The sequence below is a fragment of the Salmo trutta genome, chromosome 31, assembly GCF_901001165.1.
Source record: "Salmo trutta chromosome 31, fSalTru1.1, whole genome shotgun sequence".
In the NCBI taxonomy this organism is placed as follows: Eukaryota; Metazoa; Chordata; class Actinopteri; order Salmoniformes; family Salmonidae; genus Salmo; species Salmo trutta.
This window is the reverse complement of record NC_042987.1, coordinates 42217815-42245314: the sequence shown is the minus strand read 5'-3', so window position 1 is coordinate 42245314 and position 27500 is coordinate 42217815. Positions and strand designations below refer to the sequence as shown.

The 27500-nt window shown below is 44.9% G+C and overlaps 2 protein-coding genes across 2 annotated transcripts in view; both read left to right on the top strand.

Moving 5' to 3' along the window:
* Nucleotides 1–4893, top strand: part of LOC115170225 (transcription factor BTF3 homolog 4) — an 8957-nt gene extending 4064 nt beyond the window's left edge. The window contains exons 3-6 of the mRNA XM_029726621.1: nt 542–655; nt 1227–1428; nt 2802–2867; nt 3308–4893. Of these exons, the coding sequence (XP_029582481.1) occupies nt 542–655; nt 1227–1428; nt 2802–2867; nt 3308–3354 (429 nt within the window). The 3' untranslated portion in view covers nt 3355–4893. The remainder of the gene's footprint in view (nt 1–541; nt 656–1226; nt 1429–2801; nt 2868–3307) is intronic.
* Nucleotides 4894–16996: 12103 nt separating this feature from the next.
* LOC115169225 (zinc finger FYVE domain-containing protein 9) overlaps nt 16997–27500 on the top strand; it is a 53530-nt gene continuing 43026 nt past the window's right edge. Inside the window, exons 1-3 of the mRNA XM_029724698.1 lie at nt 16997–17247; nt 26734–26832; nt 26983–27083. Coding sequence (XP_029580558.1) covers nt 27014–27083 — 70 coding nt within the window. The 5' untranslated portion in view covers nt 16997–17247; nt 26734–26832; nt 26983–27013. The remainder of the gene's footprint in view (nt 17248–26733; nt 26833–26982; nt 27084–27500) is intronic.

Sequence of the window (27500 nt, the reverse complement as noted above, 5' to 3'; positions counted from 1 at the left end):
GTGATGTCTTCACTATTATTCTACAATGTAGAAAATAGTAAAAAATAAAGAAAAACCCTTGAATGAGTTGGTGTATAAACCTTTGACTGGTACTGTATACATATTTTCAGTTTTTCTCCACCAACCCTACCACTCTTGCCCTAATTGGAGTAAACTAATGAACAACAACACTTAGGCTTCTACTTCCAGCTTATAGATACTATATACATTTTACGGACATATTTTGTTATTTTAGTTTTGTCCTTCCCCAACCGCTAATCAATCTCTGATGTCCATCCAGTTTGGATTTCTATTTGCCGTATATTTTTAACTGTGTTGTGACGTTTTCTAAAGTTCTGAACCTTTTCTATTCGTATAGTTTCAACAGATTGTAAATACATTTTTTTTTTTTGTTGCTAAAAGTATTATATGATTTGACTTTTTTTCAAATCACCCAGTAGTGCTGTCTGCAGTTAGCTCCAGGTAAATGTTTGTACTTCGTCCCGCTGGAATAAAACAAGCACATGTTGACCTTTTTACCTGTTGTTGTTGTCGTTCTCAGGGAACAGCTCGTAGGAAGAAGAAGGTGGTTCACAGAACGGCAACAGCTGACGACAAAAAACTCCAGAGTTCTTTGAAGAAACTGGCAGTGAACAACATCGCTGGTATCGAGGAGGTAAGTCGTTCCAAGGAGAAACTTTTTGAGTTTACCATCTTCACACTGAGCATGTCAACTAAATCAACATTTAGCCTCTCCCCTTGCCTTGGTACCAAATGTAGATCTGAAAGTCTCGGGATAGGGATAACAACCGCTTGTTCTCTGAAATGATTAAATAGGTAGACAGCTTGTCCTGTGAAAATCTACGGTAAAATTGTAGTCATATTGTTGACACCCTTTTTCCATCCAATCTGGGCTCTGTTCAGTTGCCATAGAAATTCCTCTAGAGCTGATGTAGATGGGTATTCTACATGTCAGGAAGGCATGATTTTTGTTCTTCATAGCATATTTCTATCTGAACGGTCAGCACGACAATGTTTCGGGAATGTGCACCTGCTGTTATACAGGACAGAATGCTTTGCTAAACCCCTGTCTTTATCCCCCGCCCCCCTGTCTTTATCCCCCGCCCCCCCTGTCTTTATCCCCCGCCCCCCCTGTCTTTATCCCCCGCCCCACCCTGTCTTTATCCCCCGCCCCACCCTGTCTTTATCCCCCGCCCCCCCCTGTCTTTATCCCCCGCCCCTCCCAGGTGAACATGATTAAGGACGATGGCACGGTGATCCACTTCAACAACCCCAAGGTGCAGGCCTCTCTGTCTGCCAACACGTTTGCCATCACAGGCCATGCAGAGAACAAACAGCTGACAGAGATGCTCCCAGGCATCCTCAGCCAGCTGGGGGCAGACAGCTTCACCAGCCTCCGCAAACTGGCAGAGCGGTTCCCACGCCAACGTGAGTTTAGTGTGTACACTGCATTAGGAACGTATTCAGACCACTTGATTTTTCTCTGCATTTTGTTAGATTACAGCCTGTTTTTTAATTATTTTTTTCCCCCTCGTGTATTTACACAGAACACCCCATAATGGCAAAGCAAAAACATGTTTTTAGAAATTGTAGCTAAGTTGTTAAAATTAAAAAGCTGAATTATCACATTTACATAAGTGTTCAGACCCTTTACTCTACTTTGTTGAAGCACCTTTGTCAGTGATTACAGCCTTGAGTCTTCTTGGGTTTGACGCTACAAGCTTGGCACACCTGTATTTGGGGAGTTTCTCCAATTCTTCTCTGCAGATCCTCTCAAGTTCTGTCATGTTGGATGGGGAGTGTCGTTGCACAGATATTTTCATGTCTCTCCAGTGATGTTAGATCGGGTTTAAGTCAGGGTTCTGGCTGGGCCACTCAAGAATGTTCAGAGACTTGTCCAAAAGCCACTCTTGTGTTGTCTTGGCTGTGTGCTTTGGGTCATTGTCCTGTTGGAAGGTGAACCTTCGCCCCAGTCTGAGGTCCTGAGCGCTCTGGAGCAGGTTTTCATCAATGATTTCTGTACTTATTTCATATTTCCCTCGATCCTGACTAGTCTCCCAGTTCCTGCCGCTGAAAAACATCCCCACAGCATGATGCGGCCACCACCATCATGCTTCACCGTAGGGATGGTGTCAGGTTTCCTCCAGACGTGACACTTGGCATTCAGGCCAAAGAGTTCAATCTTGGTTTCATCAGACCAGAGAATCTTGTTTCTCATTGTGTGAGTCCTTTAGGTGTCTATTGGCAAACTCCAAGCGGGCTGTCATGTGCATTTTACTGAGGAGTGGCTTCCATCTGGCCACTCTACCATAAAGGCCTGATTGGTGGAGTGCTGCGGAGATGATTCGTTCTCATAGGAAAGGGGCTGATATTTAAGTTTTATTTTTTGATACATTTGCAAACATTTCTAAACCTGTTTTTGCTTTGTCATTATGGGATATTGTGTGTAGCTTGAAGAGTAAATATAATGATTTAATCAATTTTAGAATTGGGCTGTAACGAAACAAAATGTGGGAAAAGTCAAGGGCTCTGAATACTTTCTGAATGCACTGCAGTTACACGGCCTCACGCCGTCCTCCCCGGGCAGTTACACGGCCTCACGCCGTCGTCCCCCGGGCAGTTACACGGCCTCACGCCGTCCTCCCCCGGGCAGTTACACGGACTCACGCCGTCCTCCCCGGGCAGTTGCACGGCCTCACGCCGTCCTCCCCCGGGCAGTTACACGGCCTCACGCCGTGTTCAAGAAAAAAATGTTTAATTTCCCCTTTTTTTTTTTAAATCTTTCTTCCCCTGATTTGCAGTACTTGACAACAAAACGATGTCAATCAGCAAACCAGAAGATATTGAAGAGGAGGACGACGTTCCAGGTATTGTTTCTCACTACACACAGCTTTGTTGTTAAAATGACGGCATCGTGCTCTATCTGGGGTGACATGATGCTGGTAGAGGTGCATCGTGCTCTATCTGGGGTGATATGATGCTGGTAGAGGTGCATCGTGCTCTATCTGGGGTGATATGATGCTGGTAGAGGTGCATCGTGCTCTATCTGGGGTGACATGATGCTGGTAGAGGTGCATCGTGCTCTATCTGGGGTGATATGATGCTGGTAGAGGTGCATCGTGCTCTATCTGGGGTGACATGATGCTGGTAGAGGTGCATCGTGCTCTATCTGGGGTGATATGATGCTGGTAGAGGTGCAGTATGTTGTTCTCCTTATTGTAAGTAGCTTTTGATTAGAGCCTCTGCTAAATGACTTAATGGTACTTTCCTGAAGTTTTACATGTAACTCTCTCTCTCTGCTCCATAGATCTCGTAGAAAACTTTGATGAAGCGTCAAAGAATGAAGCCAACTAATGAATCCAACTTCAGGCCCTTTCTACTCTTTAACCCTCTACCCTTCCTCAGTACCCTCTACCCTTCCTCAGTACCCTCTACCCTTCCTCAGTACCCTCTACCCTTCCTCAGTACCCTCTACCCTTCCTCAGTACCCTCTACCCTTCCTCAGTACCCTCTACCCTTCCTCAGTACCCTCTACCCTTCCTCAGTACTATCTATTCAGAACACACTGGGTGCCCCCCCCGATAACCTATCTTTACCCAGTACACACCTCTCTATCACGTGGACTCAAAGTGGGATCTGTTCAGAAAGATGTAGCATGACTTACACAATCTATCATGTAGAACAGATGAATGTCAGAGCAGTCACCATACCTATTCTCTCTCTCATGGCCTCAATACACCCCAGACCTCTCTCTCTCTCTCTCTCTCTGTCTCTCTCTACACACACACACACACACACACACACACACACACACACAACTGCTGTTGAAAGAACAACATTGTCCAGTATTTTAGCCTCAAGACATATCAAACTGTTGTTGTCCCAAATGGCTCCCTCTTCACTGCTTTTGACCAGGCCCCATAGGGATTTTAGTCAAAAGTAGTGTACAGTGTAGTTGGGAATAGTTGACCATTTTGTTACGGAGCCAGTATACCAACTGTAACACAGCAATCCATGTCTCGTATTTTAACAAGCGGTTCGATTCATGTCTACGTTCCTTGAATGACTAGGGCACTAAGTACTCCATCCAGATTGATCCCCTGTCTACTGCAAATGGGGGTGCCGTTTTGGGAGGCCCATTTACTATCAGTACGTCTATCTGACATGAAGGTGTAGGTGGGCCTTACTGTAGGATGTCAAGATGGTCCCGGCCCTGCCAGACATGTCTAGGTGGGCCTTACTGTAGGATGTCAACATGGTCCCGGGCCTGCCAGACATGTCTAGGTGGGCCTTACTGTAGGATGTCAACATGGTCCCGGCCCTGCCAGACATGTCTAGGTGGGCCTTACTGTAGGATGTCAACATGGTCCCGGGCCTGCCAGACATGTCTAGGTGGGCCTTACTGTAGGATGTCAACATGGTCCCGGGCCTGCCAGACATGTCTAGGTGGGCCTTACTGTAGGATGTCAACATGGTCCCGGTCCTGCCAGACATGTCTAGGTGGGCCTTACTGTAGGATGTCAACATGGTCCCGGCCCTGCCAGACATGTCTAGGTGGGCCTTACTGTAGGATGTCAACATGGTCCCGGGCCTGCCAGACATGTCTAGGTGGGCCTTACTGTAGGATGTCAACATGGTCCCGGGCCTGCCAGACATGTCTAGGTGGGCCTTACTGTAGGATGTCAACATGGTCCCGGGCCTGCCAGACATGTCTAGGTGGGCCTTACTGTAGGATGTCAACATGGTCCCGGCCCTGCCAGACATGTCTAGGTGGGCCTTACTGTAGGATGTCAACATGGTCCCGGCCCTGCCAGACATGTCTAGTCTTATACAATTTTTTTTTTCTTTTTTTTCTCCTGTTTATTAAAAACCAAATAAATCTGTGATCATGAATAGTTTGTTTGTGTTTTTATTAGGTGTGGGATCTGCTTGTTTTAAGCTAACATTGAATGGTTCAGATACTGTGTGTTTGTCTGAAATGGCTACCTATTCCCTATATAGTGATCTGTAGGGGCCCCTGGTCCACCGTTGGGCCCTATAGGTGCCATTTGGGATCTGCATGTTTCGGTGGTCTTGCTTAAAGCAGCAATATTAAACTTTTTTGGGCGACCCTGACCAAATTCACATAGAAATGCGTGTTATAGATCTGTCATTCTCATTGCAAGCCAATCTAAGAAGAGGTAGATCTGTTCTTAACTCGGCAGCAAAAGAAAAGTGTCCTGAAAAAGGGCCAGTCTTTCAAAGATAATTTGTAAAAATCCAAATAACTTTACAGATCTTCATTGTAAAGGGTTTAAACACTGTTTCCCCATGCTTGTTCAATGAACCATAAACAATTAATGAACATGCACCTGTGGAACGGTCGTTAAGACACTAACCGCTTACAGACTATAGGCAATTAAGGTCACAGTTATGAAAATGTAGGACACTAAAAAGACCTTTCTACTGACTCTGAAAAACACCAAAAGAAAGATGGCCAGGGTCCCTGCTCATCTGCGTGAACGTGCCTTAGGCATGCTGCAAGGAGGCAGGAGGACTGCAGATGTGGCCAGGGCAATAAATTGCAATGTCCGTACTGTGAGACGCCTAAGACAGTGCTACAAGGAGACAGGACGGACAGCTGATCGTCCTCGCAGTGGCAGACCACGTGTAACAACACCTTCACAGGATCGGTACATCCGAACACATCTGCGGGACAGGTACAGGATGGCAACAACAACTGCCCGAGTTAGACCAGGAACGCACAATCCCTCTATCAGTGCTCAGACCGTCCGCAATAGGCTGAGAGGCTGGACTGAGGGCTTGTAGCCTTCCCTGTAGCTCAGTTGGTAGAGCATGGTGTTTGCAACGCCAGGGTTGTGGGTTCGATTCCCACGGGGGGCCAGCACAGGAAAAAAAAGAAAAAAAAATGTATGAAATGTATGTATTCACTACTGTAAGTCGCTCTGGATAAGAGCGTCTGCTAAATGACTAAAATGTAAATGTAAATGTAGGCCTGTTGTAAGGCAGGTCCTCACCAAACATCACCGGCAACGTCGTCGCCTATGGACACAAACCCACCGTCGCTGGACCAGACAGTACTGTCAAAAAGTCCTCTTCACTGACGACTTGCGGTTTTGTCTCACCAGGGGTGATGGTCGGATTCGCATTTATCGTCGAAGGAATGAGCGTTACACGAGGCCTGTACTCTGGAGTGGGATCGATTTGGAGGTAGAGGGTCCGTCATGGTCTGGGGCGGTGTGTCACAGCATCATTGGACTGAGCTTGTTGTCATTGCAGGCAATCTCAACACTGCGTTACAGGGAAGACATCCGCCTCCCTCATGTGGTACCCTTCCTGCAGGCTCATCCTGACCTGACCCTCCAGCACGACAATGCCACCAGCCATACTGCTCGTTCTGTGCGTGATTTCCTGCAAGACAGGAATGTCAGTGTTCTGCCATGGCCAGCGAAGAGCCCGGATCTCAATCCCATTGAGCACATCTGGGACCTGTTGGATCGGAGGGTGAAGGCTAGGGTCATTCCCCCCAGAAATGTCCGGGAACTTGCAGGTGCCTTGTTGGAAGAGTGGGGTAACAGCTCACAGCAAGAACTGGCAAATCTGGTGCAATCCATGAGGAGGAGATGCACTGCAGTACTTAATGCAGCTGGTAGCCACACCAGATACTGACTGTTACTTTTGATTTTGACCCTCTCTTTGTTCAAGGACACATTATTCCATTTCTGTTAGTCACATGACTGTGGAACTTGTTCAGTTTATGTCTCAGTTGTTGAATCTTGTTATGTTCATACAAATATTTACACACGTTAAGTTTTCTGAAAATAAACGCAGTTGACAGTGAGAGGACGTTTATTTTTTCGCCAAGTTTATGTGCGTTAATTCTATTAATAAGTTATAAGTTTAGTTTTTGCGTCTTTTACTTTGGGTTTTGTACAGCAGCTTCAAACACCTGAAAATACAATATTTTGGGTTATTGAAAAGACAGATGGTACAATGATTCTCTACGCTACACGTTTCTTATTTTGTCACAAACTGAATATAAGGGAACTTTTAGCATTTTAGCCACCGGGAAATGGCGGCGTGATTCCTGCATATTGCACCTTTTTTAAAATTGAAAATATAATTTGAAGTTAGAAGTCCAGACTAGAGCCTCAATGTGTGGCTTGGACTACGTTGGGAATAGGGGTCCGTTTTCAGTCACAGACCATGTATATATATATAGGCAATTTTTTCCCCCAAGGTCCAACAGGATAGATCATATCACTGCATGGTTACATAGCAATATATTTTAAAAAGGGCTTTAACATTGGCTATCTGTGACGTTTCATGGTCATGAACACGATGGTGAAGTCCCGAAAGGCACCATAGTCCCTATATAGGGCCCTGCTAACGACCGGCGGTATATAGGGCCCTGCTAACGACCGGCGGTATATAGGGCCCTGCTAACGACCGGCGGTATATAGGGCCCCGCTAACGACCGGCGGTATATAGGGCACCGCTAACGACCGGCGGTATATAGGGCACCGCTAACGACCGGCGGTATATAGGGCACCGCTAACGACCGGCGGTATATAGGGCACCGCTAACGACCGGCGGTATATAGGGCACTGCTAACGACCGGCGGTATATAGGGCACCGCTAACGACCGGCGGTATATAGGGCACCGCTAACGACCGGCGGTATATAGGGCACCGCTAACGACCGGCGGTATATAGGGCACCGCTAACGACCGGCGGTATATAGGGCACTGCTAACGACCGGCGGTATATAGGGCACCGCTAACGACCGGCGGTATATAGGGCACTACGACCGGCGGTATATAGGGCACTGCTAACGACCGCCGGTATATAGGGCACTACGACCGGCGGTATATAGGGCACTGCTAACGACCGGCGGTATATAGGGCACCGCTAACGACCGGCGGTATATAGGGCACCGCTAACGACCGGCGGTATATAGGGCACTACGACCGGCGGTATATAGGGCACTGCTAACGACCGGCGGTATATAGGGCCCCGCTAACGACCGGCGGTATATAGGGCCCCGCTAACGACCGGCGGTATATAGGGCACTGCTAACGACCGGCGGTATATAGGGCACTGCTAACGACCGGCGGTATATAGGGCACCGCTAACGACCGGCGGTATATAGGGCACCGCTAACGACCGGCGGTATATCGGGCACTGCTAACGACCGGCGGTATATAGGGCACTACGACCGGCGGTATATAGGGCACCGCTAACGACCGGCGGTATATAGGGCACTGCTAACGACCGGCGGTATATAGGGCACCGCTAACGACCGCCGGTATATAGGGCACCGCTAACGACCGGCGGTATATAGGGCACTACGACCGGCGGTATATAGGGCACTGCTAACGACCGGCGGTATATAGGGCACTGCTAACGACCGGCGGTATATAGGGCACTGCTAACGACCGGCGGTATATAGGGCACTACGACCGGCGGTATATAGGGCCCTGCTAACGACCGGCGGTATATAGGGCACTGCTAACGACCGGCGGTATATAGGGCAGTGCTAACGACCGGCGGTATATAGGGCACTGCTAACGACCGGCGGTATATAGGGCACCGCTAACGACCGGCGGTATATAGGGCACCGCTAACGACCGGCGGTATATAGGGCACCGCTAACGACCGGCGGTATATAGGGCACCGCTAACGACCGGCGGTATATAGGGCCGTACTAACGACCGGCGGTATATAGGGCACTGCTAACGACCGGCGGTATATAGGGCCGTACTAACGACCGGCGGTATATAGGGCACTGCTAACGACCGGCGGTATATAGGGCACTGCTAACGACCGGCGGTATATAGGGCACTGCTAACGACCGGCGGTATATAGGGCACTGCTAACGACCGGCGGTATATAGGGCACCGCTAACGACCGGCGGTATATAGGGCACCGCTAACGACCGGCGGTATATAGGGCACTACGACCGGCGGTATATAGGGCACTGCTAACGACCGGCGGTATATAGGGCCCCGCTAACGACCGGCGGTATATAGGGCCCCGCTAACGACCGGCGGTATATAGGGCACTGCTAACGACCGGCGGTATATAGGGCACTGCTAACGACCGGCGGTATATAGGGCACCGCTAACGACCGGCGGTATATAGGGCACCGCTAACGACCGGCGGTATATCGGGCACTGCTAACGACCGGCGGTATATAGGGCACTACGACCGGCGGTATATAGGGCACCGCTAACGACCGGCGGTATATAGGGCACTGCTAACGACCGGCGGTATATAGGGCACCGCTAACGACCGCCGGTATATAGGGCACCGCTAACGACCGGCGGTATATAGGGCACTACGACCGGCGGTATATAGGGCACTGCTAACGACCGGCGGTATATAGGGCACTGCTAACGACCGGCGGTATATAGGGCACTGCTAACGACCGGCGGTATATAGGGCACTACGACCGGCGGTATATAGGGCCCTGCTAACGACCGGCGGTATATAGGGCACTACGACCGGCGGTATATAGGGCACTGCTAACGACCGGCGGTATATAGGGCCGTACTAACGACCGGCGGTATATAGGGCACTGCTAACGACCGGCGGTATATAGGGCACTGCTAACGACCGGCGGTATATAGGGCACCGCTAACGACCGGCGGTATATAGGGCACCGCTAACGACCGGCGGTATATAGGGCACCGCTAACGACCGGCGGTATATAGGGCACCGCTAACGACCGGCGGTATATAGGGCCGTACTAACGACCGGTGGTATATAGGGCACTGCTAACGACCGGCGGTATATAGGGCCGTACTAACGACCGGCGGTATATAGGGCACCGCTAACGACCGGCGGTATATAGGGCACCGCTAACGACCGGCGGTATATCGGGCACTGCTAACGACCGGCGGTATATAGGGCACTGCTAACGACCGGCGGTATATAGGGCACTGCTAACGACCGGCGGTATATAGGGCAGTGCTAACGACCGGCGGTATATAGGGCACTACGACCGGCGGTATATAGGGCACTGCTAACGACCGGCGGTATATAGGGCACTGCTAACGACCGGCGGTATATAGGGCAGTGCTAACGACCGGCGGTATATAGGGCACTACGACCGGCGGTATATAGGGCACTGCTAACGACCGGCGGTATATAGGGCACCGCTAACGACCGGTGGTATATAGGGCACCGCTAACGACCGGCGGTATATAGGGCACCGCTAACGACCGGCGGTATATAGGGCCGTGCTAACGACCGGCGGTATATAGGGCACCGCTTTTGACCAGCGTTTTCTCTTGTGCACTATGTAGGGAATATGGTGTGATTTCTGACTCGGATAAGGCCCTACATTGAGTTGAATTTTCTTATTTTTATTTATGTTTTATTTCACCTTTGTTTAACCAGGTAGGCCAGTTGAGAACAAGTTCTCATTTACAACTGTGACCTGGTGTAACAGTGTAGGTTCCGTCCCTCTCTTCGCCCCAACCCGGGCTCAAACCAGGGACCCTTGCACACATCAACAACTGACACCCCACGAAGCATCGTTACCCATCGCGCCACAAAAGCCGCGGCCCTTGCAACGCAAGGGGAAACCCTACTTCAAGTCTCAGAGCGAGTGACGTCACCGATTGAAACGCTATTAGCGCGCACCACCGCTAACTAACTAGCCATTTCACATCGGTTACACTCACCCCCCCTTTGACCTCCTCCTTTTCCGCAGCAACCAACGATCCGGGTCACGGCACCAATGTAACAGTGTAGGTTCCGTCACTCTCTTCGCCCCAACCCGGGCTCGAACCAGGTGACGTCAATCAGTGACGTCACTCGCTCTGAGACTTGAAGTAGGGTTTCCCCTTGCGTTGCAAGGGCCGCGGCTTTTGTGGCGCGATGGGTAACGATGCTTCGGTGGGTGTCAGTTGTTGATGTGTGCAAGGGTCCCTGGTTCGAGCCCGGGTTGGGGCGAAGAGAGGGACGGAACCTACACTGTTACACTGGTCAAGATAAAGCAAAGCAGTGCGACAAAAACAACAACACAGAGTTACACATAAACAAACGTACAGTTAATAACACAAAAGAAAAGAAAAATATAAAAATCTATGTACAGTGTGTGCAAATGTAGAAGAGTAGGGAGGTGGTCAATAAATAATTACAATTTAGCATTAACACTGGAGTGATCGATGTGCAGATGATGATGTGCAAGTAGAGATACTTGGGGTGCAAAAGAGCAAGAGGATAAGTAATAATATGGGGATGAGGTAGTTGGGTGGGCTATTTACAGATGGGCTGTGTACAGGTACAGTGATCAGTAAGCTGCTCTGACAGCTGATGCTTAAAGTTAGAGAGGGAGATCTAAGACTCCAGCTTCAGTGATTTTTGCAATTCGTTCCAGTCATTGGCAGCAGAGACCTAGAAGGAAAGGCGGCCAAAGGAAGTGTTGGCTTTGGGGATGACCAGTGAAATATACCTGCTGGAGCGCGCGCTACAGGTGGGTGTTGCTATGGCGACCAGTGAGCTGAGATAAGGTGGGGCTTTACCTAGCAAAGACTTATAGATGACCTGGAGCCAGTGGGTTTGGCGATGGATATGTAGTGAGGGCCAGGCAACGAGAGCATACAGGTCGCAGTGGTGGATAGTATATGGGGCTTTGGTGATAAAACGGATGGCACTGTGATAGACTACATCCAATTTCCCGAGTAGAGTGTTGGAGGCTATTTTGTAAATGACATCGCCGAAGTCAAGGATCGGTAGGATAGTCAGTTTTACGAGGATATGTTTGGCAGCATGAGTGAAGGAGGCTTTGTTTGCGAAATAGGAAGCCGATTCTAGATTTAACTTTGGATTGGAGATGTTTGATGTGAGTCTGGAAGGAGAGTTTACAGTCTAACCAGACACCAAGGTATTTGTAGTTGTCCACATATTCTAGGTCAGAACCGTCCAGAGTAGTGATGCTAGTCGGGCGGGAGGGTGCGGGCAGCGATCGGTTGAAGACGATGCACTTAGTTTAACGATATGATATAGGGGTGATGTGTACCTCGCTCTGCTTTTGCCTGGAAAAGGCATCTTACAAGGTTATTAAATGAATGCTATTTTCGCTGAACGGTGGAGCTAATTGTAAAGGTGTCCGCGTCACAGGAGGCTGGTAAGGGGAGGATGGCTGGAATGGAATGGTATCGAACACATTTGAACCATGCGTTTCATGTGTGCTTGATACCATTCCAGCCATTACTAGATGCACATCCTCCCCACTTTAGGTGCCAACAGCCGCCTGTGGTCTGCATACATAGTTTGAAAAAATAAAAAAAATATTTAAAAAAGCAGCAATATCCCTGATGAGACACCGTAGCAACAAGTACACAATGGTTTGAATTAATCCAAAATAACCAAGGGGCCAGTGTTCCTGTCGAGTGGCACTGTTTCGACTGCTCCTATAATTTTGCTGACACCCAACCCAGAAAGACAATTTCCATACACGGCCACATTGATAGTCAGATAAGAAAATTCCTAGTAAAACGCTTTAGTCGTCACTTTTGTGCACAAAACATTCATTGAAATATTCAAATAATTGTCACTGAGGCCATTTTGTTATCACTCACATGCAAAGATATTGGCTGTGTTCTCGTGCATCAAAACTGTGATGATTCATGGGTAAATTGTGACCGGCTGACTGATCTACAAATAATACTGAGTAGTTATCAATGATGCAAGATGATTTGTAGATTAGTTAGTCTCCCCTTTAAAAATCGGCCATTGAAATGTTAACGTTAGTACACATGTGATGTTGGTGTATACATGTTTTTATTTTTTTTATTTTTTTACAGTCTACGGTATAAAGAAATATATAACTAATCCAAGACAGTTCATCTGTGTCGTTTACCGTGGGAGCAAATGAAGCATAGTGGGCAGAAAAAGCAAGGAAGTAGGCAAAGCCAAGCACGATCTATTGGTGCGTTGTTGCATGTATTTGCATATTTCCCTTAGGGGGAACGCTTCCTATTTGAGGTGCGTGTGTGCACAAACTCAATTCGACTTTACACTCCTGAACAACGCAATTTTTTAAAAGTCTATAAAACGTAGTGCACTGTATTCGTAACAGATTATATTTTGGGTATTTTATTTTTATTGATATCAAATGTTTAATCGATGAGAAAATTTGCCCTGTTTCACCTCTATCCGCGAATGGACTTCCTCTCACTGCCACATGTAACGGAGGGCAGCACGATCGCTTCTATTTCATTAAAAAAAAAAAAACAAGAGTCCCCCTAGAAAGATGGTCATTTTACATACTTTTTATTTGAATATTGTAATTGGAATTACTCAATAGTCTACATAAATTAAATTGGTCTATTGTGGAGGGAAACGGGTTTAATTTAGTGACAGCCCATCCATTCACTGCAATGCAATGCATTGCAACCACATATTAATTACATATTGGCTTGTAGAGAAAAAACTGTTTCCGTTGCCGATGTAAAAGTGGGTTTGAGAGTACTCAGTAAGGTCTGTTGAATCTATGTGGTGTTATTTCATGGAGGACTGAGGTCTAAATACCCAGCAACACCATCCACACTCAACTCTCAAAAAAACCTACTAATAATTGCTACTTGGCCCCTCCATTAGGACAAGGCAAGAGTGCATGGAAGTCTAGTATGGAATTGTATTTTATTACACACTGGAAATAAACAGGGAAAGATTTTTTTTGAACTAAGTCTCACTCCAGTCTCCTTTTGACCTCAGTTTTTCAAACTGATTTTCAACACAAACAACAGTCAATAAATTTGTTTCTATTGGAATGAATATAACATGCAGGATTCCATTCATATGTCTAAGAAAGGCTGAGTAATCAACCATTCAGAACATAATTTGGTTAGTAGAGATCCTACACTCTTTGGAGAGAAAAAACGGGTTCCCAAAGGGTTTAACGGCTGTCACCATAGAAGAACCCATTTTGATTCTTGGCAATGTTCCCTCTAAACTGCGCTCATGCTGCGCAGTAGCCCCCTGGGGGACTGCCAAGCAGCTGCTTTGCGACTGCCATGCAGAAGAAATATGAGCCCACAGAGAGAAGCACAATATTTGAACTTAACTTTCTAGTTTTCCCTTGTTAAACGATACCAACGTTTCCCTTTACTGTGGCAATTGTGATCGAATCAACGCAATATTAGCCACTTTCATTGCAACATACCAAAACAAACTATGTACAGTTGAAGTCGGAAGTTTACATACACCTTAGCCAAATACATTTAAACTCAGTTTTTCACAATTCCTGACATTTAATCTGAGTAAAAAAAATCCCTGTCTTAGGTCAGTTAGAATACTAGTAGAGAGAATTTTTTTATTTCAGCTTTTATTTCTTTCATCACATTCCCAGTGGGTCAGAAGTTTACATTCACTCAATTAGTATTTGGTACCATTGGCTTTAAATTGTTTAACTTGGGTCAAACGTCAGGGCTTTGTGATGGCCACTCCAATACCTTGACTTTGTTGTTCTTAAGCCATTTTGCCACAACTTTGGAAGTATGGTTGGGGTCAATGTCCATTTGGAAGACCCATTTGCGACCATGCTTTAACTTCCTGCCTGATGTCTTGAGATGTTGCTTCAATATATCCACATAATTTTCCATCCTCATGATGCCATCTATTTTGTGAAGAAGACCAGTCCCTCCTGCAGCAAAGCACCCCCACAACATGATGCTGCCACCCCCGTGCTTCACGGTTGCGATGGTGTTCTTCAGCTTGCAAGCCTCCCCCTTTTTCCTCCAAACATAACGATGGTCATTACGGCCAAAACGTTCTATTTTTATGTTTCATCAGACTTGAGGACATTTCTCCAAAAAGTACGATCTTTGTCCCCATGTGCAGTTGCAAACCGTAGTCTGGCTTTTTTAATGGCGGTTTTGGAGCAGCGGCTTCTTCCTTGCTGAGCGGCCTTTCAGGTTATGTCGACTCGTTTTACTGTGGATATAGATACTTTTGTACCGGTTTCCTCCGGCATCTTCACAAGGTCCTTTGCTGTTGTTCTGGGATTGATTTGCACTTTTCACACCAAAGTATGTTCATCTCTAGGAGACAGAATGCGTCTCCTTCCTGAGCGGTATGACGGCTGTGTGGTCCCATGGTGTTTATACTCGCGTACTATTGTTTGTACAGATAAACGTGGTACCTTCAGGCATTTGGAAACTGCTCCCAAGGATGAACCAGACTTGTGGAGGTCCACTATTTTTTTCTGACGTCTTGGCTGATTTCTTTTGATTTTCCCATGATGTCAAGCAAAGAGGCACTGAGTTCGAAGGTAGGCCTTGAAATACATCCACAGGTACACCTCCAATTGACTCAAATTATGTCAATTAGCCTATCAGAAGCTTCTAAAGCCATGATAACATTTCCTGGAATTTTCCAAGCTGTTTAAAGGAAAAGGAAAAATGACTTGTGTCATGCACAAAGTAGATGTCCTAACCGACTTGCCAAAACTATAGTTTGTTAACAAGAAATGTGTGGAGTGGTTTGAAAAATGAGTTTTAATGACTCCGACCTAAGTGTATGTAAACTTCCGACTTCAACTGTGTGAGATTGTGTTGTAGGCAGAACACATTGGAGTAGAATTCTATTGCATTGACACACAACTAGCCCTTACTAACCAATCAGAGCTGCAATAGGCCTATATGCAAATAGACCATTGCCATATATGGATCTGTGCCATTTATTTTGAACTGGACCGTGTTTACAGTATGAGCGGTCGTGAGTAGATGAGCTTGTTTTGAGATCAAAGAGAGAGCTGCGGTTACTGTAGCCACGTGTGCACATTTTGTTCATATCCTTTGCTAGTTAACAAGTTATTAGCCCAGTTAAATATATAATTTGTAGTCAACAATGGGGGAGTAATTGCTTCCTACAAGAGCACAAAACGTGTACATTTCCAGACATCTTTGAAAGGCCAGTCAGGTAAAGATCTTTTTTTTTGTCTTAAAAGGGGCAGCGTTCTCCGTAATAATGGTAAGGAAATAATAATTAATTTTATTTTGTAATATGTTTTCTTGCATCAAACAACACCATTTTCAGCCATCTTGTCTGAAGGACAAGTGGATGAACAGGTTAATGTCAAGTCCTGCATGTCTCATGGAATGTAGCCCTACATTGAACACCACACATTGGCTGCTACTGTAGGCTGAATGATTGAACAGCTATTTCCATGTTAAAATATTATGGATGCATTTTCTCCATTGTTTTTGATGGTAGGCCTCTCTGGTAGGCCTACATTATGATCAAATAGCCACAGTAGCCTACTTGTCCACTGTTAAAACTGTAACTTTAAGCAGGTACAGCCTCAGTGTTCACAGTAAAACTGTAACTTAAAGCAGGTACAGCCTCAGTGTTCACAGTAAAACTGTAACTTAAAGCAGGTACAGCCTCAGTGTTCACAGTAAAACTGTAACTTAAAACAGGTACAGCCTCAGTGTTCACAGTAAAACTGTAACTTAAAGCAGGTACAGCCTCAGTGTTCACAGTAAAACTGTAACTTAAAGCAGGTACAGCCTCAGTGTTCACAGTAAAACTGTAACTTAAAGCAGGTACAGCCTCAGTGTTCACAGTAAAACTGTAACTTAAAACAGGTACAGCCTCAGTGTTCACAGTAAATGCACACTGGAAGTTGCACAGAATTTTCACAAAATTCAAGTTTGCTCTCAGCAGACTTTAAATTTGCTCAGTGGTGAAAAAATAGAGGGAACATTGGTTCCAGGTCAAACTTTTGGGAGTTTCAGGTAGAACCCTTTTGGGTTCCATGTAAGGAAAAAGGTTCTACCTGGAAGAACAAAAGGTTATCTTATGGGGACAGCCAAAGAACCTCAAATTCCTTCTTGCATTTGCTTATAAACACAATAAAAAAAAATCGACACTGATTTTAAAATGGTATATTTTTTTTAAATTTAGTTATTCACCTTGCAACGTGTTGAAAATGTGGCCTTTTATTTTTGAAGGTTTTTTCTTCATTATCATTGGAAAGTGACGTCGTTGTAAAGTGACGCTAACAGGAATAGTAGTGAGACGTCACACAACTATTTTACTCTCCCGACTTCAGCTGTTCCAGATCTGGTGACAAATCAACTCTATGTGCTGGGTTTACCTACACGGGGAGACGTGGAAAATACAACCGAAAGGCGTTTGTTATTAGACCTGTGTCTCTCTGTGTGAGAGAGAGAATGACCGGTATAAACGGAAGGATCTCATGGCATTACCCGTGAAGATGGTTCCACCAGTGAGTATAATAGTATAATAGTATAAGTAGCTAATACGGTCAGTGATCTTAGCTCTGCTGGTAGACACTGCGTTGGGTTCTGCTGGGTTCTACTGGGTTCTACGGTGTAGAACATTCATCCCATTCTGGAAAGTCATTCTAACACGGACATTATAATGATTATCTCATTGGTTTGGCTAAGCCATAAAAACAACATTAGCCAGCAAGCTAACTAACGGGAAATAGCTGTAACTAATATGTCGCCGGTGCTGGACATTTAGTTTCGGGTGTCAGCTAACATTAAATAATAAAATAATTAAAAAACAACACTCGTTACCGCAGGCTTGTCGCCGTCCTTTATAACGACATGTCTGTCTGTGACTGAAACAACACTGTGTAGAAGTAGCTGCTACAAGCTATCCGCTGTCCTAAAACATCTACTTGTCAACATTACACACACTGTTGCCTCTATTTTATAATATTGTAGCCTACACAGGATAGACTGTAACTTCTGTGCAGTCTGACAAAGTGTATTTTGTATTGTATTTAGTCTTTATTGGCACCGCAGAACTAATGCTGATAGTACAGTAACTCATCGCTTATTGACTAACTAGTTTAACGTTAGTGTCTTCTGGTCAAGGGAAGCTCGTTGTTCAACATTAAAACACATGCTGGCTGTACCGTTTTGGAAACATAAGGAACAGTATCTTTCATATCATCTAAAACAAAAAAAAACCAAGTTTAAATTACTACACACTAGGATTTAGTGTTTGTACATGGCTATACCGTGTTTTTCCAGGAGACCCAGATAACACTTCCTCCCCAGTCCAGCATTCTCCAAACAGCTGTGTGGAGGCTAACTAGAGAGGAAGTGTACTTCTTCCACTGGAGGAACACATCATATGGATCTGTGAAAAACCCCTACAGTAAAACTGGATCTTTTTATTTTAAAGATTTATTTTTTGCTTGTAGGTTGATTTATGCCCCTTAATTTTTCATAATGTTTCGAAAACCGGTTTGAAAGCAATGATTTATTGACTTTTCTAAACGTTAAAACAAAGGGTTGGAATTGTAGTTGCACCTGGAGCCAAACGTGGGTGAATGTAGCTGCTGAAAATACTGACAGAGAAGAAGGGTTTTGAAGAGCTAAGCAACCCATACTTCCTGGCCACACATTAACCATAAACCACCAACAAACAGGGAACGAGATGTCACTTCTTTGTGTAACCTTTATTTAACTAGGGCAAGTCAGTTAAGAACAAATTCTTATTTTACAATGACGACCGGGGAACAGTGGGTTAAATGCCTTGTTCAGGGGGGCAGAATGACAGATTGCTACCTTGTCAGCTCGGGGATTCAATCCAGCAACCTTTCGGTTACTGGCCCAACGCTCTAACACACTAGGCTACCTGCCGCCCCACTTTAATAATAGCTATGTTATTGTGTATTATAAACTGGATGGTTCGAGCTACTGAAACGCAGCTGCTGTTATCAGGTTGATGTGTAGCTACTAAAACGCAGCTGTTGTTATCAGGTTGATGTGTAGCTACTGAAACGCAGCTGTTGTTATCAGGTTGATGTGTAGCTACTGAAACGCAGCTGTTGTTATCAGGTTGTGTCGCTAGGTTTATGTGTCAGGCTCTTTCACTTTCTCTATCGCCAGGGGATGTATTTATCAAGCGTCTCAGAGTAGGAGTGTTGATTTTAGGGTCAGTTTACCCTTTTAGCTCACAATGTGTAAGATTACATGTCATTAAATTAGTCAAGTTTCACCTTGGCACGCCCTGGTCACGTCTGATCTGTGTCTTCTGAAAGTGTTCAGACCCCTTGACCATTTCCACATTTTGTTAAAATTTATTAAATGTTTTTTTCACCCTCAATCTACACACGACACACCATAATGATAAAGCTATAAACAGGCTTAGAAATTTTAGCAAATGTATTACAAATAAACTGATATTACATAAGTATTCAGAGCCTTTACTCAGTACTTTGTTGAAACACCTTTGGGAGCGATTACAGCCTTGAGTCTTCTTGGGTATGAGCTACAAGCTTGTTGGCACATGTGTATTTGGGGAGTTTCTCCCATTCTTCTCTGCAGATCTTCTCAAGCTCTGTCAGGTTGGATGGGGAGCGTCGCTGCACAGCTATTTTCAGGTCTCTCCAGAGATGTTAGATCGAGATCAAGTCCGAGCTCTGGCTGGGCCATGCAAGGACATTCAGAGACTTGTCCTGAAGCCACTCCTGTGTTGTCTTGGCTGTGTGCTTATGTTCGTTGAGCCTGTTGAAGGTGAACCTTCGCCCCAGTCTGAGGTTGAGCCCTCTGAAGCAGGTTTTCATCAAGGATCTCTCTGTACTTTGCGCCGATCACCTTTGCCTCAATCCTGACTAGACTCCCAGTCCCTGCTGCTGAAAAACATCCCCACAGCATGATGCTGTCACCACCATGCTTCACCGTAGGGATGGTGCCAGGTTTCCTCCAAACGTGACACTTGGCATTCAGGCCAAAGAGTTCAATCTTGTTTTCATCAGACCAGAGAATCTTTTTCTCATGGTCTGAGAGTCTTTAGGTGCCTTTTGGCAAACTCCAAGCGGGCTGTCATGTGCCTTTTACTGAGGAGTGGCTTCAGTCTGGCCACTCTATCATAAAGGCCTGATTGGTGGAGTGCTGCAGAGATGGTTGTCCTTCTGGAAGGTTCTCCCATCTCCACAGAGGAACTCTGGAGCTCTGTCAGAGTGAGCATTGGGTTATTGGCTACCTCCCTGACCAAGGCCTTTCTCACCCAATTGCTGAATTTGGTCGGGCAGCCAGCTCTAGGAAGAGTCTTGGTGGCTCCAAACTTCTTCCATTTAAGAATGATGGAGGCCACTGTGTTCTTGGGGACCTTCAATGCTGCAGAAATGTTTTGGTACCCTTCCCCAGACCTGTGCCTCGACACAATCCTGTCTCGGCTCTCTACGGACAATTCCTTCAACATCATGGCTTGGTTTTTGCTCTGACGTGCACTGTCAACTGTGAGACCTTATATAGACAGGTGTGTGCCTTTCCAAATCATGTCCAATCAATTGAATTTACCACAGGTGGACTCCAATCAAGTTGTAGAAACATCTCAAGGATGATAAATGGAAACAGGATGCACCTGAGCCCAATTTAGAGTCTCATAGCAAAGGGTAAGTTCAGGAGTAAAAACTTGTTTAACAAATCACTTAAGTTGCATGGACTCACTCTGTATGCAATGTTTAACTTTCTATTTGTTTGTGACTGCCTCATCTCTGTACCCTACACATACAAGTATCTGTAAGGTCGATCAGTGAATTTCAAACACAGATTCAACCACAAAGACTAGGGAGGTTTTCCTTAAATCTATGGCAAGACTTGAAAATGGTTGTCTAGCAAATGATCAACAACTAATTTGACAGAGTTTGAAGAATTTTGAAAATAATAATGGGCAAATGATGCACAATTTAGGTGTGGAAAGCTCTTAGACTTACCCAGAAAGACTCACAGCTGTAATCGCTGGCAAAGGTGCTTCTTTTAGGTATTAGATGTGTGATTAGTTAGGTAAATAAGATTTCTGTATTTAATTTCAACACATTTTCTACAAATTTTCCAAACAGATTTTCAGTTTGTCATTATGGGGTATTGTGTGTGTGTGTGTGTGTGTGTGCGTGCGTGCGTGCGTGTGTGTGTGTGTGTGTGTGTGTGTGTATATTGGTGAGATGTTTTAAAATATATTTAATCCTTTTTGAATTCTGTCTGTAACAACAAAATGTGGAATAAGTCAAGGGGTATGAATACTTTCTGAAGGTACTATCCATCTACCTAGAGATTCTAGACCCTTCGGACATGCAAACATGAAATGCTTAGGGCCAAGGGGTAGAGAGTTTGGAACACAGAGACTAAAGTCATGTCGACTGAGCCCGAGCCAGGCCCAGCATGCCCTAGTATGCCAGGTCGTGCTAGCTATCTTGCTTTGGTTTTTAAGGAGACTCCACAGTACTCTTTAAATGGAAGAATGATGACATTTAACTGACTCATATCGATGCCACAGGCTGTTTTCAAAGATAAGAGGTATTGGGTTAGGTATTGGGTAATGTATTGGGTTAGGGTCATGTATTGGGTTAGGGTAATGTATTGGGTTAGGGTAATGTATTGGGTAATGTATTGGGTTAGGGTAATGTATTGGGTAATGTATTGGGTTAGGGTAATGTATTGGGTAATGTATTAGGTTAGGGTAATGTATTGGGTTAGGGTAATGTATTGGGTTAGGGTAAGGGTAATGTGTTGGGGTAAGGTATTTGGTAAGGTATTGGGTTAGGGTAATGTATTGGGTTAGGGTAATGTGTTAGGGCAATGTATTGGGTAATGTATTGGGTAAGGGTAAGGTATTGGGTAATGTATTGGGTTAGGGTAAGGTATTGGGTTAGGGTAAGGTATTGGGTTAGGGTAATGTATTGGGTAATGTATTGGGTTAGGGTAATGTATTGGGTTAGGGTAATGTATTGGGTAATGTATTGGGTTAGGGTAAGGTATTGGGTTAGGGTAAGGTATTTGGTTAGGGTAATGTATTGGGTAATGTATTGGGTTAGGGTAGTGTATTGGGTAATGTATTGGGTTAGGGTAATGTATTGGGTAAGGTATTGGGTAATGTATTGGGTTAGGGTAATGTATTGGGTAATGTATTGGGTTAGGGTAATGTATTGGGTAATGTATTGGGTTAGGGTAATGTATTGGGTAATGTATTAGGTTAGGGTAATGTATTGGGTTAGGGTAATGTATTGGGTTAGGGTAATGTGTTGGGTTAGGGTAATGTGTTGGGGTAAGGTATTTGGTAAGGTATTGGGTTAGGGTAATGTATTGGGTTAGGGTAATGTATTGGGTTAGGGTAATGTATTGGGTTAGGGTAATGTGTTGGGTTAGGGTAAGGTATTGGGTTAGAGTAAGGTATTGGGTTAGGGTAATGTATTGGGTTAGGGTAAGGTATTGGGTTAGGGTAATGTATTGGGTAATGTATTGGGTTAGGGTAATGTATTGGGTAATGTATTGGGTTAGGGTAATGTATTGGGTAAGGTATTGGGTTAGGGTAAGGTATTGGGTTAGGGTAAGGTATTTGGTTAGGGTAATGTATTGGGTAAGGTATTGGGTTAGGGTAAGGTATTGGGTTAGGGTAATGTATTGGGTTAGGGTAATGTATTGGGTTAGGGTAATGTATTGGGTAATGTATTGGGTTAGGGTAATGTATTGGGTAATGTATTGGGTTAGGGTAATGTATTGGGTAAGGTATTGGGTTAGGGTAATGTATTGGGTTAGGGTAATGTATTGGGTAAGGGTAATGTATTGGGTAATGCATTGGGTTAGGGTAATGTATTGGGTAATGTATTGGGTTAGGGTAATGTATTGGGTAAGGTATTGGGTTAGGGTAATGTATTGGGTAATGTATTGGGTTAGGGTAATGTATTGGGTAAGGTATTGGGTTAGGGTAATGTATTGGGTAATGTATTGGGTTAGGGTAAGGTATTGGGTTAGGGTAAGGTATTTGGTTAGGGTAATGTATTGGGTAATGTATTGGGTTAGGGTAATGTATTGGGTAATGTATTGGGTTAGGGTAATGTATTGGGTAATGTATTGGGTTAGGGTAATGTATTGGGTAATGCATTGGGTTAGGGTAATGTATTGGGTTAGGGTAATGTATTGGGTAAGGTATTGTAAGAGGAGAGTAGCATAAAGATGTGTGGTTTAGGTTAGATGGGTCATACTACATACTCACCAAGGTTAGGATTAGGTTAGATGGGTTGGAGTGTCATACTACATACTCACCAAGGTTAGGATTAGGTTAGATGGGTTGGAGTGTCATACTACATACTCACCAAGGTTAGGGTTAGGGTAGATGGGTTGGAGTGTCATACTACATACTCACCAAGGTTAGGTTAGGGTTAGGGTAGATGGGTTGGAGTGTCATACTACATACTCACCAAGGTTAGGGTTAGGGTAGATGGGTTGGAGTGTCATACTACATACTCACCAAGGTTAGGTTAGGGTAGATGGGTTGGAGTGTCATACTACATACTCACCAAGGTTAGGGTTAGGGTAGATGGGTTGGAGTGTCATACTACATACTCACCAAGGTTAGGTTAGGGTTAGGTTAGATGGTTGGAGTGTCATACTACATACTCACCAGGGTTAGGGTTAGGTTAGATGGGTTGGAGTGTCATACTACATACTCACCAAGGTTAGGGTTAGGTTAGATGGGTTGGAGTGTCATACTACATACTCACCAGGGTTAGGGTTAGGTTAGATGGGTTGGAGTGTCATACTACATACTCACCAGGGTTAGGGTTAGGTTAGATGGGTTGTAGTGTCATACTACATACTCACCAAGGTGCTGTCAATGGTACCAACTATGTAAACAGCCTCCTGCATCTCTCTATATATTTCACCTTTATTTAACCAGGTAGGCTAGTTGAGAACAAGTTCTCATTTACAACTGCGACCTGGCCAAGATAAAGCAAAGCAGTGTGACACAACCAACAACAGAGTTACACATGGGATAAACAAACATACAGTCAATAATACAATAGTGAAAGTCTATATACAGTGTGTGCAAATGAGGTAAGATTAGGGAGGTAAGGCAATAAATAGGCCATAGTGGCAAAATAATTACAATTTAGCAATTAAACACTGGAGTGATAGATGTGCAGAAGATGAATGTGCAAGTAGAGATACTGGGGTGCAAAGGAGCAAAATAAAAACAGTATGGGGATGAGGTAGTTGGATGGGCTATTTACAGATTGGCTGTGTACAGGTGCAGTGATCTGTGAGCTGCTCTGACAGCTGATGCTTAAAGCTAGTGAGGGAGATATAAGACTCCAGCTTCAGTGATTTTTTTTTTTGCAATTTGTTCCAGTCATTGGCAGCAGAGAACTGGAAGGAAAGGTGGCCAAAGGAAGTGTTGGCTTTGGGGATGACCAGTGAGATATACCTGCTGGAGCGCGTGCTACGGGTGGGTGTTGTTATCGTGACCAGTGAGCTGAGATAAGGTGGAGCTTTACCTAGCAAAGACTCATAGATGACCTGGAGCCAGTGGGTTTGGTGACGAGTATGAAGCGAAGGGCCAGCCAACGAGAGCGTACAGGTCGTAGTGGTGGGTAAGTATATGGAGCTTTGGTGATAAAAACGGATGGCACTGTGATAGACTGCGTGTAAATATACACTGCTGTTTGAGGACAGGAGCCAGCCTGATTCAGATTTAATTACCCAGAGTCTGAATAATACATCATGCAGCTGTTGTAGACCTGTGAACTCACATTCGAGGACAACGCCGCCACTTAACATTTGGATTGTGTTAATGTTAGTGGCGTACTGCACAGTTTGGGTGTAATTTTACGATTTAATGTCTAATGACTTTTTTTATTTTAATGATTAGCAAAATTGCTTCTTCTCTGTGACGTTTTGTAGTCAGATCCCTGAGATGACTAATGGCGTTAAATGGGGCAGTGATTTTTTTCCGAGAACTACGGACAGGTTATATATATTTCTGATCATGTTGGGAATTCCTGCTGTATGTTAATATGGTTGTCTTGGAATGGGATGTGGTAGTAGGTGCCTGGTTTTTCATCGTCAACAGTCTCCCATGTGTATCACATTTTTTACATTTACATTTAGTCATTTAGCAGATGCTCTTATCCAGAGCGATTTACAGTAGTGAATGCATACATTTCATTTCATGCATTTTTTTTATTTAAAAAAAATAAATCATAATTTGTACTGGCCCCCCGTGGGAATCGAACCCACAAATCACGAATGGCCCACCACTCAAAGGACATCCAGCCAACTTGACACAACTGTGGGCCCAGCATCCCTGTGGAATGCTTTCGATACCTTGTAGAGTCCATGATGAATTATGGCTCAATATTAGGAAGGTGTTCCTAATATCTGGTATACTCACTGTATATGCAGTAGCAATTGAGCCCGGGGACAGGGAGTTGGAGGAGGTCAGTCGACTGTTTACACTTGGCCCAAATGGAACCCTATTCACTATATAGTGCACTACTTTAGGGTGCCATTTGGGACGAAGCCTTGATCTGATCAAGGCTTCCTGTTCATCTTAAAAACAAAGTTGCCTCTTAATCAGATTTAGTCTCAGTAGTCAGGTGGAAGATGTTACTTTACATTATCACACGAGGCTGAAATAATGGAGTCGACAGAGAGGGCTGCCGTGCTTCTAGCTCTAAGAAACATCTAAACACAAGTATGTTGTCTCTTAAATATTAAATGCTGCCGTTTTTTACGGGCTCCTAACCAATTTTTGTGTTTTCGCATTATTTGTAACTTATTTTGTACGTAATGTTTCTGCCATCGTCTTATGACCGAAAATAGCTTCTGGATATCAGGACAGCGATTATTCACCTCGTACTGGAAGAAGATCTTTTCTTTAACGAGTCGGACGCGAAAGTTTTACTGCAGACATTTCCAAATCCACCAGTTTTTTTGTTGTTGTTTTTTTTGTATACATTTTTTTTTTTAGCAAACATTACACTCCATGTTCTCCTGTCATTTTGGCAATTTCTTTGAGAAAGCAGATCACATCCTGGTGTTTTGCTATGAGGTGATATGCTAGCCTAGCTACATTCAATGCTGCTTTAATATGAGGTGATATGCTAGCCTAGCTACATTCAATGCTGCTTTAATATGAGGTGATATGCTAGCCTAGCTACATTCAATGCTGCTTTTTTCTGTTATTTAGGATTAGTATTTGTACTTGTTAAGGATCCCCATTAATTCCTGCCAAGGCAGAAGCTACTCTTCCTGGGGTTTATTATGGATCCCCATTAGTTCCTGCCAAGGCAGAAGCTACTCTTCCTGGGGTTTATTCATTCGCATGAAGAAAAGACGGATATATAGGGGACGTAGGTCGGGGTGCCTTGACAGAATCCGATGGCGAATGGGTAACCTGCCTCTACCTTCCATACTATTAGCCAACGTGCAATCAGTGGAGAATAAACTGGATGAGCTGTGATCAAGACTATCCTACCAACTTGACATTCAAAACTGTAATATCCTATGGTTCACTGAGTCGTGGCTGAACGACGACACGGATAACATACAGCTGGCTGGGTTTTCCGTGCATCGGCAAGATAGTGAGGTAGTGACGCCTCTAGCACTGAGATGCAGTGTCTTAGACCGCTGCGCCACTTGGGAGCGTAAAGCCTGGTCCTCTCCCCTCCTGTATACTATCATGACGCTGAAGTTCAAATAGTACAGTTTTTACCCTTGAGGTCCTGGTCTGCAAGAAGACTGGCCAGGTGTGTACTGTTCTACTCCGATTGGTCATTGATCTTTATTCTCTATCAGACTGCAGTCAATTCTTCTCTCTAGTCGTTTCCCTGAAGTGTACATTCATTCAGTAATAGTTTATCAGAATACACTCAACAGGTGTGGGATTGAAATGTTTAACACCAAGTTATAGGTCTATATTTGATGAGTGTGACAGGTTCTTGTCGTTGTAGGTGTGGGCGCTTGGCGCTGGCCAGACCGAATGAGGAAGTGAGGCTGAGTGAGGAGATCACAGCTACCTAGGACTGTTGTTGGAGAGGACCTCTGGACAGGTGAGGGAGGGAGATGATTGCCCAATGAGCGAGACATGGGGAGGGAGATGAAGAGATTGACAGGGCGCTAACCCAGTGAACTACTTCCAGGGTTAGAAAATGGGTTAGTGTTACCCGGTGCTAACCCGGGTTTTAACCGTATATTAACAGGTTTCTGCAGCTTGTCAGGGTGGAGGTAGTCATGGAGAACTACTTCCAGGAAGAGGCCTTCAACCTGGATAAAGTGTTGGATGACTTTGAACAGAAGCAAGGTGAGTCAATTAACACATTTAACCAATCAATCCATCAACCCACCAATCAAATTTGCACTTACTATGCTGTGGTCCGATTCTCTACCCTTCTCTCTATTGTATGTATGTTTTAAAAGCAGAGTAAATGTGTTTTGTTTTAGTACGCGAAGGCAATTCTGATCTGGGGCTGTGTTTACACAGGCAGCCCAATTCTGATCTGGGGCTGTGTTTACACAGGCAGCCCAATTCTGATCTGGGGCTGTGTTAACACAGGCAGCCCAATTCTGATCTGGGGCTGTGTTAACACAGGCAGCCCAATTCTGATCTGGGGCTGTGTTAACACAGGCAGCCCAATTCTGATCTGGGGCTGTGTTTACACAGGCAGCCCAATTCTGATCTGGGGCTGTGTTAACACAGGCAGCCCAATTCTGATCTGGG